Source organism: Aotus nancymaae, unplaced genomic scaffold (genome assembly GCF_030222135.1).
Source record: "Aotus nancymaae isolate 86718 unplaced genomic scaffold, 86718_ANA_hifiasm-v0.15.2.pri h1tg000064l_1, whole genome shotgun sequence".
In the NCBI taxonomy this organism is placed as follows: Eukaryota; Metazoa; Chordata; class Mammalia; order Primates; family Aotidae; genus Aotus; species Aotus nancymaae.
The window spans coordinates 15,249,915-15,263,805 of record NW_026988479.1 but is presented as its reverse complement, the minus strand read 5'-3'; the positions used below and the strand labels follow the sequence as shown (position 1 = coordinate 15,263,805).

Below are 13,891 nucleotides of genomic sequence, written 5' to 3'. Positions count from 1 at the left end.
GATTAATTTTTTCTGTTTTATAACTTCATATAAATGCAATATAGAAATGAAGTCATTATAGTATGTACTTTTACTTAGTGTAATGCTTCTGAGATTTACTCATGTCATATAGGACAGGCCTCCTCAGGGGCCGTATGCTGGACTTAGCTTAAGATCCACTTATTTTGGTGCTCTGGCCCTGCCCTTCTTCCTGTGCTTGCCAGCTTCATCTTCAGCTTGGCTACAGGAGTTCCAGGGATTTTATTGAGGCATGACAACATCCAGAGTTAGAAAGTGCCATGTTTGGCTGGGCGCGGTGGTTCACGCCTGTAATCTCAACACTTTGGGAGGCTGAGGCCGGTGGATCATGAGGTCAGGAGTTCGAGACCAGCCTGGCAAACATAGTGAAACCCTGTCTCTGTCAAAAATACAAAAATTAGCCAGACTTGGTGACGAGTGCCTGTAGTCCCAGCTACTCAGGAGGCTGAGGCAGGAGAATCGCTTGAACCTGGCAGGCGGAGGTTGCAGTGAGCCAAGATCATGCCATTGTGCTTCAGCCCAGGAAACAGTGTAAGATTCCCACTCAAAAAAAAAGAAAGTGCCATGTTTTCTGGTGTCACCTTCATGGGAGCACCTTTCCAGAAGTCTTCTAATGGTCTCCCCCTTATATTTCATGAGAGAAACTGAGTCACATGCTTAGACTTAAATCTTGGGGGATGCAACTGCAATGATTGGGTAAGGCCAATCAAGATTCAGCCTAGAACTCACTTCCCTGATTTACTCTGGGAAAATTGGGGCTCAATTTTCAAAGTTTTCAATTTACAAAATTGGGGCTCAATCAACAAAGAAAAGGAAATGGATATGGGGTAGCTAAACAGTAGTGTCTGCCAAAATCATCAACAATCATTATAGTGATCAATAACTGAGGGCTAGCTATGTGAAAACTGTTGATATATTTAGGATGAATTAGGCAGAGTTTAGTCCAGGAGCACAGGCAGGCAGCAAGCTATTCAGGAGATTAGTAATAAGAGCATAAATTAAAGTGGCGGAAGTGGAATAGAGGTGAAGGATCAGTACGAGAGAAAGTGATAAATTGGAAATATAGGGAGGATATCTGCAGTTTTGGGACTTGCATATGGTGATATTGATGGAAGCTGAAGTTGAGATGGTGAAACTGCTTGTAGGGAATGCTGGTATGGGTTGATAAAGAGTTTAATTTGGGCTATGTTGAATTTGAGGTGATATGGAGCATCCAAGTAGAAGTGATCATAGAGCCTGGACATAGTGCAGGTGATAGTGGTAGATATTATTTTGAGGGTCATTTGGTAAGTTGAGGCCTTGAAAATAAATGAGTTCTCTGAGGGACTTTGGGTAGAGAGAGTTTAGTAGAGAGCCTTGCGTAGTGCTTATAGTATGGGCACTGGAGGAGAAAGAGGAAGGAGGGATTTATGGATACAGTAGTTAATGAGGGAAACATGGATAGCATAGTACAGAGATGCAGCAGCATCCGTCAGAGTTAGATTTGAGCATACAGTGATCTATAGATTTCTTGTGGCTATGTATGGCAGGGTCCAGGTGCTGTATTTCTGTGTTATAATCTAGTACTACATTATTTATTTTGTTGCTCAAATAATTCTGCTTTGACCATTGGGAGCTCTTTGAGATTTTCTCCTGTGTTTTTAAATTTTTTTCTCCCAGTCTGGAATGCAGTGGTGTGATCGTGTCTTACTGTACCCTCGACCTCCTGAGCTCAAGCAGTTCTCTACCTCAGTCTCCCAAATAGTTGGGATGACAGGCATGTGTCACCAAACCCAGCTAATTTTTAAATTTTTTTATAGAGATGGGGTTTTGTCATGTTGCCCATGCTGGGCTTGAACTCCTGGACTCAAGCCCCTCACCTCCGCCTCCCAAAGTGCTGGTATTATGGGGTGAGCCACTGTGCCTGGCAACATTATTATTATTATTATTATTATTTGACATGGAGTCTCCCTCTGTTGCCCAGGCTGGAGTGCAGTGGCACAATCTTGGCTCACTGCAACATCCGCCTTCCAGGGTCAAGCAATTCTCACACCTCAGCCTCCCGATTGCCTGGAACTACAGGCATGTGCTAATTTTTTTAATTTTTAGTAGAGACGGGGTTTCATCATGTTTTCCAGGCTGGTCTCGAACTACTGACCCCAGGTGATCTGCCCACCTTGGCCTCCCAAAGTGCTGGGATTACAGGCATGTGCCACCGGGCATGGCTGGCAACTTTATTTTTTTTTAAAATAGTTATAGGTTACAGAAAAATTGAGCAGAGAAAACAGAGAACTCTCACTCCCTTTCCACTCTCTCCCACACTGTTTCGCCTCTTATTAACATCTTGCATTAGTGTGGTACATTCATTACAATTTATGAAAGAATATTGATAAATTATTGTTAACTAAGACCTGTAGTTTACATTCGGGGCCACTCTTTGTGCTGTCATACAATATAGTTTCACTGTCCCCCAAATCACTTGTGCTCTACCTGTTCTTCCCTTCTTCCCACTCATTCCCCACTCTCTTCCTTGGTGATCACTGACCTTTTTTCTGTTTCTGTATATAGTTTTGCCTTTTCCGTAATCTCATATAGTTGGAATGATGCAGTGTATAGCCTTTCGTACTATACTGGCTTCTCTGACTTAGCAGTATGCATTTAAGGCTCCTTTGTGGCTTGATACCTCATTTCATTTTGTTGTTGAATAATACTCTTTTGTATGGATGTACCACAGTTTATCCATTCACCTACTGAAGAATATTTTGGTTGCTTCCAAGTTTTGGCAGTTATAAGTGAAGCAGCTGTAAACATTTGCACACGTGCACATAAGTTTTCAACTCATTTGGATAACGGAGTGCATTTGCTCGATCATGTTAAGCTTAGCAAGAAGTTGCCAAACTGTCTTCCAAAGTGGGCTGTACCATTTTTTAAATTCCACCATCAGTGAATGAGAGTTTCTGTTGCTTCACATCTTCGCCAGCATATGGTGTTTTCAGTGTTTTGGATTTTAGCCATTATACTAGGTGTGTGGCGGTATCTCATAATTTTAGTTTGTAGTTCCCTAATAACATATGATGTTGAATATCTTTTAACATGCTTATTTGCCGTCTGTGTATCTTTGATGAGATGTCTGTCAGATCTTTTGCCTGTTTTAAATATGGTCGTTTGTTTTCTTATTGTCGAATTTTAAGAGTTCTTTGCATAATTTAGATGCAAGTTCTTTATCAGATACGTGTTTTGCAAATATTTTCTCCCATCTGCGGCTTGCTTTTCTTTACCGTTTTTTTTTTTTTTTTTTTTTTATTGAGACTGAGTCTCGCTCTGTAGCCCAGGCTGGGCTCACTGCAACCTCCACCTCCCGGGTCCCGGTTCAAGCAATTCTTCTCCCTCAGCCTCCAGAGTAGCTGGGATGACAGGCATGTGCCACTGTGCCCGGCCTAGCCTTTTGTTTTTAGTAATTCCTGACTTTCTCATACTGCAGTATGGTCCAGGTTCATGTTATATTTTCCCTGCTGAGCCCTATAGTTAGTCATTTCTCCAAGAAACTGTGGTTCCTGATTCCTTTTATTGGAGAATGGTATTTAGAAACCTATATCTGGTCACTGGGTTTATTTGTTGCTACTGAGGTGTTATTCTAGGCCCTCTGGTGACTAGAGATAGGTAATATTTGTATATATACTACTAACTCATGTGTATGTACATATCTACAATTGTTTCTGTGTCTATTCATCACTATACACTTTAAGCTGAATATGAGTTTGTACTGATGTCTGCGACTCTTAAATACCATAGGGTTGGCCAGGCCTGGTGGCTCACGCCTGTAATCCCAGCACTTTGGGAGTCCTTGGTGGGCAAATCATGAGGTCAGGAGTTCAAGACCAGCCTGGCCAACATGGCAAAACCCCATCTCTAGTAAAAATACAAAAAATTAGCTGGGCGTGGTGGCAGGCACCTGTAATCCCAGCCACTCAGGAGGCTGAGGCAAGAGAATCACTTGAACCCATGAGGCAGAGCTTGCAGTGAGCTGAGATTGTGCCATTGCACTCCAGGCTGAGTGACAGAGCAAGACTCTGTCTCAAAAAATAAAAATAAAAAATAAATAAGTACCATAGGGTTCATTCTAGCCTTCCTTTCTTGCTCATCTATAACTTCTCTCTAACTTGAGAAACCTGGCTCTGCTGTCCATTGTCCAGTTACTTATTTACTTATCCCAGTACACATATAAAGCAATATCAGAATTGTTTGTCTCTATCTCCTGTGAGAAACAAATTTAACCAACTAGTTAATCCAAGGTTGATTGGATTATTTGTATTCACATACACTCATATTTATAGTAACTTATATTAGAGCCATTATAATACGGTACAAGAAAGACCTGAGTTTCTAATCTAATACATACAAGCTGGGCAAGATATTTAACCTGACAAGGTCTTATTTTTGTACTTTGTAATTTTTTATATACTTAAAAAACATTGGCCAGGCACGGTGGCTCACTCCTATAATCCCAGCACTTTGGGAAGCTGAGGCAGGTGGATCATCTGAGGTTAGGAGTTCAAGACTAGCCTGGACAACATGGTAAAATACTGTCATTACTAAAATACAAAAATTAGCTGGGTGTGGTGGCGGGCACCCGTAATGTTAGCTACTTGGGAGGCTGAGGCACAAGAATTGCTTGAACCCTGGAGGTGGAGTTTACAGTGAGCCTAGATGGCGTCACTGCACTCCAGCCTAGGGGACAGAGCAAAACTCTGTATCCAAAAAAAAAAAATTTGAGGATTCAAGAGGAAACGTTTTTCAAGTGATGAATTTTAAAAAGCTGTTTCTCTTTCTTTTCCAGTCCCATTTCATCTTTGTGTAAATCCTTTTTTATTTTACATATTTTTTCATCTTGAAAATGGAATGACATACTGATTTTTTTTTTCTTTGAGATGGAGTCTCGCTCTGTCACCCAGGCCAGAGTGCAGTGGCATGATCTTGGCTCACTGCAACTTCTACCTCCTGGGTTCAAGTGATTCTCCTGCCTCAGCCTCCTGAGTAGCTGGGATTACAGGTGCCTGCCACCACACCCAGCTAATGGTTTTGCATTTTTAATAGAGATGGGGTTCCATTATGTTGGCCAGGCTGGTCTTGAACTCCTGACCTCAAGTGACCCACCCACCTTGGCTTCCCAAAGTGCAGGGATTATAGGCGTGAGCCACCACACCTGGCCAATGTGCTGATTTTTTTTTTTTTAATTTTTATTCCAAGGTTCAATTCACGTACATGCTGATTTTTTAAATTTGAGTTTTTACTTACTTACTATATTGACATCTTTACATGTAAATGAAAATATTGTTTTTTTTTAAAATTTTCAGTTTGGTTTTTTATTTAATTAGTCATTCAAAAATTAATTAATTAATTTATTTATTTATTTATTTATTTTTTAGAGTTGGGGCATTGCTATGTTGCCCGGGCTGGACTTGAACTCTTGGACTTAAGCAATACTTACACCTCAGCTTTCTGAGTAGCTGGGACTACAGGTGCATGCCATTACACCTGGCTGCCCCCTTGGTTTTATCTCCTGTTTTGTATCTTATTTCTGTGCTGATATGATTGCTTAAGGTCTCCAGGATTCAGCGTAATCTCTCAGGGTAAAAGCCAATTTTCTGTTGTCTTACATTCCTGAATTCCCAGTTTCACTTCACTTTGGGCCTTTGTGGAATCCTTCCTTTTGTGTTAGTTGAACAAAATGTTAAAAACATTTTTTTGTTTTGTTTTTAATCAAGAGTGTTCAGGGTACCTACTCTTCATTATGCCAATAACAGAAGTCTCTAGCTCACTGAACAGTCTACAATGTGGATGTGCCATAAAGTTTTAATCACTTCCTTATTAAGGCAGTGATTAAAGTAAGAAATAAATTCAATTTATTTCTACTTTCTTCCATGCTAAAAATTACGAAGTAAAATTTCATTAACTTTCATCACCAGTGGAATGAGGCAAAGAAGCAAGATAGACTCATTCTTATGTCTTTTCTATGCTACTTAATTTTTGGATACCCTGAAACCTAAATGCTACTAGGATATGTTTTTAGATACCCTCTAAAAATTTCCCACCCAAAGTGAACTTGCCATAAGCATTTTGTTGTTTCTGAATAGCATATGTCTAAGTGACCATACTTTGGAAAGTGTGTCCACAGTGCAGCAGTGCAACTGATCTGGGATTGTGTTTTGGGCAGGTGAACAATAGTTTTGATTCACACTGAGTTATAAGAAAGTGGAAGTTGTAGCAAACTGCGGGACGATTTAGAAAATAGTCTGGTGTTTCTCAAATCAAAACCAAAAGCCATCAGAAATACGTTTACAGATAGCATAATTACAAAGAAATGAGGAAGTGAAATAGGTTACAAGTCCTTGAGAGTAGACAGTGCAGAGGCACATGGCATTGTTTTCCAGGTTGAAGAAGAGTCCTTTTACAAAGCATCAACTCTAATTCAGGTTATATAATCCTGACTGTTGTAGCATATTACTTGCATACTGTTTGTCATATGAGAATACTTTGCCTCTTCATGTTTTATTTTTCCTTTTTGGTACATTTTGAACTCCAGAATTCTTTATTTACTATTTGGCTTTCCGTAAACAATCAGGCAGGATGACTATGAGATTCTCTACATTGAGAAACTGTGTATATAATATTTGCTTATAATAAGACTCATATTATCATGATAAATCCTTTCTCTTCACATAGTATCTGATAATCCAGTGCCTTTTTAAACAATAGGAAAGATGTTTTCCAAAGACTTTTTTTCAGAAATCAGATGTTTCTTGGAGCCCTTTCCAGTCTATATATAATATATCTTTGCCATTTTTTCAATTGACGACTAAACCAAACTTTCCATAAGTTTTGTGTTTGAAGTTTTACTGTGTGACTACTCTTTGAGGTAGACATTTGCATTTATCCAACACTCATCCTTGTTTAAAACTTGCATGGCTGAGATGTCCTTAGGCTTATAGTAGTAAGTTGGCCTCCTTCGGCGGAATCTCTCGGGCCTTTGAAGTTGGCACAGTCTAATATAGCTACCTCAAGGGATGTGTGGCCATGGAAAAACATGTTTTTGTTGTTGAGTGTTCTTGCTTTCTAGTAATTTTATTTTCTGCTCAAGAGATTTAGTATCTGTTCAGATACTTTATTTTTAAAGGCCACATAAGTAATGACTTGACCTCTAATCTTAGCTTTGAAATTTTCCCAGACACTAATAAAGATGATGTCTGGTGACCTATTATTTGAGAATAGTACTCATTGGTCAGCTAGCAATGCTATTTAAAAATGTATTTTTTACTCAAAAAATTACTTCCAAGGCTAAAAGACTTTCTCAGTAAAATCATACATATAATGACATAATTTGGTGACTCTTGCACCTTGTTTTAAAATAGATTTTACACGGTATTACTGAGACTTAATACTGTTCAAAACAACTCTTTTCCTCAAATACAAATGTGAGTTAGTTCTGAGAAAAATATTCTGTGAACCATAATGTCATCAGAAATAGCACCCGTCTCTTGGATCCAGTAAGAACATTTTAGACAGGAAGGGTTCTATAGTAAAAGACCTAGAATTAATCCTTGTTTTGCATGAATGTGGGCTGTCTTTCCCATAAATATACAGTAAGGTTTTTACAAAGGATCAAGTTACTACTGAAGACTAAGATTATCAGTTAAATTATCTGGGCTGGCCACATCAGGATGTAAGCTTAATAATTAGTGGAGTAAAATAAGTTTATCAGATTGTATTAATATGTGTAGTAAGGCTTAGTTACGAAGAAGAGGGGAAAAGGCAGTTACTTTCCAGGTGTTGGGGCATAGTTAATTGCCTTTTTTGGTCTGTTTTTACTTGTCTTATATCTATAATAACAGACTCTCTTGATAAGAACCCACCTAGGCACAATGATGTTTTTGTGAGGTTAGCAGAGGAAACTGCATATTGCTACCTTGATATGTTTTCTTGTTTGGCTTTTCGTTAAGAGATGACGTTTAGTTTTTTGTTGCTGAACTCTGTTAGTGCAAAGAGAAGAAAAATCTTGCTTAATTAATTTCAGTGTTCAATTGAAATCTATTTTAGCCTCCTTAGACAGCCCTAAAAGAGATTTGTGTAATTGGGGTTTTCCCTTGGTTCCGGTGAAAGGGCAATATTTCAGTTCACTTACTTGAGGCTGTAAAAGTTTGTTCTTCCTTTCCCTGCAGCAAGAATTGTGGACATAAAGTCATAAAACAGATTCAGTGTTAATTTTTAAAACTTGTCCTTATTTCCAACCTCATCAGTGGTAAATAATGTGCCTAACTATAAAATGGAAAAAGTTGAAAATTTCCACTTGTACATTTTGAGCTTTTCAGAGGTACTATACGCTCTGGAAATAATAATAAAAGATACCAGGGCTTATACAGTGCTTTTTGTTTGAGGAACTCATATAAACACTAATGCATTGATCCTAACACAGTACTTGATTGTGACTTTAAAAGGTCATGAGTTACTGCTGTTACAAAAAAAAAAAAAGATGGAGGGGCGCTCTACTTTACAAATATTGTTTAAAAAAATGTAGATAAAAATTGAAACAGATAACTGAAAAAACAAAACATAGGGTATTTTTTTTGTTTGTATGTTGACTTTTCGCTTAGCCTATGACATGTTTTTATTCCTCTATTATTTTTTACTGTTGCATATGAATCTACTTAAAGCCTGATTTTCTTTTTCTTTCTTTTTTTTTTTTCAAGACGGGATCTTGCTTTGTTACCCAAGCTGGAGCTCTGTAGCACAATCATGGCTCACTGCAGCCTTGATATCCCAGTCTCAATTGATTCTCCCACCTCAGCCTCCTGAGTAGCTGGGACTACAGGCGTGTGCCACTGTGCCCGGCTAATTATTTTAAATTTATTTTTTGTAGAGACTGGGTCTGATCATGTTGCCTAGGTTGGTTTTAAACTCCCAGGCTCAAGCATTCCTCCTGCCTTGGCCTCTCAGAGTGCTGGGATTACAGGCGTGAGCCACTGTGCCCAGCACCCTCTCCCTCCATTTTTTTTTTTTTTTTTTGAGACAGCGTCTCACTCTGTCACCCAGGCTAGAGTGCAGTGGTGCAATGTTGGCTCACAGCAACCCCTAACTCCTTGGTTCAAGCGATTCTCCTGCCTCAGCCTCCTTAGTAGCTGTGATTACAGGCACATACCACCACATCCAGCTAATTTTTGTATTTTTAGTAGAGGCGGGGTTTCACCATGTTGGCCAAGATGGTCTCAATCTCCTGACCTCGTGATCTGCCCACCTCAGCCTCCCAAAGTGCTGGGATTATAGGTGTGAGCCACACTGCGCCTGGTCCTACCCTCCCGCCTTTTTTTTTTTTTTTTTTAAAGAGACAGGTTCTTGCTATGTTGCCCAGACTAGACTCAGACACCTGGCTCAAGCACTCCTCCCACCTCAGCCTCCTCAGTATCTGGGACTGTACCCACACCACTGTGCCCTTCCTGATTCCTATATTAAATAAGAAAGCAGAATCTACTATTAAGCTTTTATTCCTACTCAGCCAGGAAGGTTTAAACTTGTGGTGGTTTCCTGAGCTTGCCATATTATGTTAATATGCATTTGTCCTTTTAGTTTTCTCAGTTTAATATTTGTGTTATGTAGCTCTTGATTTTGATGACTACAGTAGTCATGTGGTGTAATTTTCAACTTTCTTGTGTTTTTCATAGGTTTATTCTTCAGTCCAAGGAAGCAATTCACAATCAACTGTTAGAGAAGCAAAAAATAGCAGAAGAAAAAATTAAAGAACTAGAAGTAAGTTTTGAGTGAATATTGGCAATAGGAGTTAACTTTTGGGAGAAATTCATAATCTTATTGTTTCATATTAAATGAAAATGTATACCTGCCTGCCAAGGTAATGTCATATTATTTTTATTTTTTATAATTACTTTGGAGCCATGAAGCTGTCATATTCATATTCATATTCATAGCAGTGCATAAGACCAAAAAAAGGGAATAGTCTCTTCTTTGGAACTGTAGAGGGTTTTGATAAGATGGTTTAACATGAATGTATTTTGTTCATTGACCTTTTAATGTGTTTATTCTTTTTTTTTTTATTTTTTTTTTTTTAGAAAGAGAGAGAGAGAATAGGAAGGAGAAAAAAGGAAGAGAAAGAGAGAGAGAGAATGGGGAGGAGGGAGAAGGAAAAGAAAGAGGGAGAGAGAATGGGAGTATTGCTTTCTTGCCCAGGCTAGAATGCAATTTAGTAATGGGTATTGAAAACCTCTTTTATACTGATAATTATACTTAATGATGTAGTCAGGAAGGAATAAGGGAAGAAGATAACAAACAAACAGCCAACCAATATTTAATTTAAACCTATGAAATGCTATGCGGTTACTGAGGAGTGATTTACTTCCAATTATATAGTCACCTTTGGAATAGGTGTGAGGTGGTAATGTATGTTTTGTGTATTTGAAGTGGAGAGTACTATAAATATTAAGTTTACTTGTTCCGGGTCTGAGTTCAAGTTCTGAATATCCTTGTTAATTTTCTATCTCGTTGATCTATAGAATCGTTAGCTCTTCTTGTTGCATTGATCCTTTTGCCATTATGTAATGTCATTCCTCGCCTCTTTTGATCTTTGTTGCTTTAAAGTCTACTTTATCAGAGGTGAGAATTGCATCTCCTGCTTTTTGTTTATTAGTTTATTTTTACTCTCTGTTCAATTGGTAAATCTTCCTCCTTCTCTCTGAGTCTTTGTGTATTGTTTCATGTAAGATGGGCCCGGATGCAGCATACCGATGGGTTTTGGCTTTTTATCCAATTAAAATATATATAAGTTTAATACCAGCATTTGATGCTAGCTGGCTGTTTTGCCCATTAGTTGATGTGAATTTTTTATTGTGTTAAAGTTCTTTGCTTTTTGATGTACTTTTGGAAAGGCTGATATTGGTTGTTCCTTTATATGTATAGTGCTTCTTTCAGAAGCTCTTGTAAAGCAGGCCTGGTGGTGGTGAACTCTCTAAGTACTTGTTTGTTCGCAAAAGATTTAATTTTTCCTTCGCACATAAAGCTTAGTTTGGCTGGATAGGAAATTCTGGGTTGAAAGTTCTTTTCTTTAAGGATGTTAAATATTGGTCCCCACTCTTTTCTGGCTTGTAGGGTTTCTGCTGAGAGATCTGCTGTAAGTCTGATAGGTTTCCCTTTATGGGTAACCTGAACTTTCTCTCTAGCTGCCCTTAGTATTTTCTCCTTCATTTCAACCCTAGTAAATCTGGCAATTATGTGCCTTGGGGTTGGTCTTCTTGAAGAATATCTTTGTGGTGTTCTCTGTATTACCTGGAGTTGAATATTACCCTGCCTTGCCAGGTTGGGAAAATTTTCCTGAATGATATCCTGAAGAGTATTTTCCAACTTGGATTCATTCTCTTCATCACATTCAGGTACACCTATCAAACGTAAATTAGGTCTTTTCACATAGTCCCATATTTCCTGGAGACTTTGCTCATTCCTTTTCATCCTTTTTTCTGCATTCTTGTCTTCTCGTTTCATTTCACTGAGCTGGTCCTCGACTTCTGATATCCTTCCTTCTGCTTGATCAATTCGACTGTTTAAACTTGTGCATGCTTCGCGAAGTTCTCGTGTTGTGTTTTTCAGCTCCATCAATTCACTTATATTCTTCTCTAAATTGTCCATTCTCATTAACATTTCGTCAAACCTTTTTTCAAGGTTCTTAGTTTCTTTGCATTGGGTTAGAATAAGTTCTTTTAATTCACAGAAGTTTCTTATCACCCACGTTTGGAAACCTGCTTCTGTTATTGGAACACACGTGTAATCTATTAAGCCTTGTTCCGTTACTGATGAGGAATTGCAATCCCCTGTAGAGGGAGAGGCATTCTGATTTTGAGTACTCTCTACCTTTTTACGCTGGTTTCTTCCCTTCATTATATATTTGTCCGTCTGTCGTCTTTATAATTACCGACTTTCTAACTGGGTCTCTGGCGTCCAACTTGTTGATTCCCTGCGCCGAAATCTGAGCAATCCACTGAGCCGGCCAAAACAGCGGTGTTAAGATTGATGGTGCTTTTCTGCCCCGGAATATCCGGACTCTGCACCAAGAACTGGCGTGCTAAGGCACCAGCAAAACCGCCACGCCGGCCACAAGAGTCGCCCTGGCGACCCGTGGAGCTCCTCCACTGGGAATCTCGTGGTCCGTGAGCAACTAATATTCGTCTGAAAGTGTGGCGTCCTCTCGTTCTTTGCGCTTTCACTGGGAGGTACGTGCCCGAGCTGCTAATCATCAGCCATCTTGGATCTCTCTCGTGTTTATTCTTTAAAACAAAAAAAAGCCATAAATGAAATGTGATGTATATGTAAACAACACATGTGTAGTGGATTGTGGTGGATGGGCAGGAGAGTGGGTAATAATGATACATTTTAGAGGATCTTGGTATAGGGTCTGTTTTACACATTGTGATTCCTTTAACCTAAATTAGGTTCTATATAAGGACAAAGTAGCAAGCTGTAACCAATTAACTATCTGAAAGATGGTGCTCCAATGAGAGAACACTTTTTTCTTTTTAGCTAGGGAAAAAGATGATAGGTAACAGTAAGTAAATCTTTGGAAATATTACTTACTTTAGTATTTTTATTGTTATAGTTTCTTTATACATTAAGACCTTTAGTGAGATATTTTTCTTGGGCTTTGGTGAAGGCCCATCCTGTGTGTAGTAAAAGTTAGACTGGACAAAAAGCTGGTTATTATTTCTTAGGGATCAAGATTTCCCAGCATGTGGGTGAATGCATTGATTTCAAAGGTCATTTCTTCCAATTTCTGTGAGTATTATTTGAGGCAGAGGATCAGAATCTAACTGAGCCTTCTGCTGAATTTGGGAGATACAACTTGTAGCCTCCTGGGGATTTCTTATGGGGCACTGAATTGGCCTGGCCTGGGAGTATGTAGTGTATTAGATTACTTAGGCTTATTTTTGTTTGATTACTGATAGTTTAAACAAACTTGATAATAGATTTACAGCTTAGAAAAGTTGTATTGTAAAAACGAGACAAAAAAGCAAACAAAAAAACCAAGTAAAGAAAAAACAGTCTGTGATAACCAGGTTGTTGTTGTGTCCTGTTTTAACATTTTAATCAGCTCAACTGTTGTAAAAGGTTCAATTTGATATCTTGTGTTTTCACTCATAAGAAACAAAAGTATTTTTAAAAACCCAAACAAATCATAGTTAAAACAAAAAATGCATTTTTGCAACTGTAGGTAAATATATTTAAAATTGTTGTGATGAGTAATAAGTAGCAAGAATGTCTATATTTATATAAAATCATTCATATATGCACATACACAACCTTTCTTAAAAGAGGAATTATGCTATATATGCTGTTCTCCATCATTTTGACAATTTATCTAAGTAATATAAATCCAGTAATACACAATTTCTTTTTTTTCCATTCCCATCATCATAGGCTCCTTAACATGAGCCTTATCTCAGCATTTAGTATATTCTCCAGTACTTCTCTAACCTGTGCTTTTAACAGTATCCTCCACTGTATACTGAGACAATCCTATACTTTTCTACTGCTACACCTAGTTTTGTTACTAAAGCATACCCCTACATGTGCACTCATGCACATATACATTAATTGTGATGTTCAACTTTTCTGTGTATCTTACTGATTTATCATCTGCTTATTCATGTAGTTACTGAGAGAGATATGATAAATCTTTCTCTATGATGGTGTTTATCAATTTTTCCTTAACCTGTCAGTTTAGTGGCAGTGATACTTAGAGACTGCTGTGTCGGGGGGTAAGAGCTCATTGTTACTGTATACAAAGTTTGGAACATATGTTTTATTTTGTTTTATATTAGGAATTTTTCAGCTTGTTTTTATTTGT

The 13,891-nt window shown here is 38.3% G+C and overlaps 1 protein-coding gene across 1 annotated transcript in view; it reads left to right on the top strand.

Annotated features, from left to right (window-relative positions):
• The window catches only part of PFDN1 (prefoldin subunit 1), a 60,686-nt gene that overhangs the window by 13,641 nt on the left and 33,154 nt on the right, over window positions 1-13,891 (top strand). Inside the window, exon 3 of the mRNA XM_012471724.2 lies at window positions 9,711-9,795. Coding sequence (XP_012327147.1) covers window positions 9,711-9,795 — 85 coding nt within the window. The remainder of the gene's footprint in view (window positions 1-9,710; window positions 9,796-13,891) is intronic.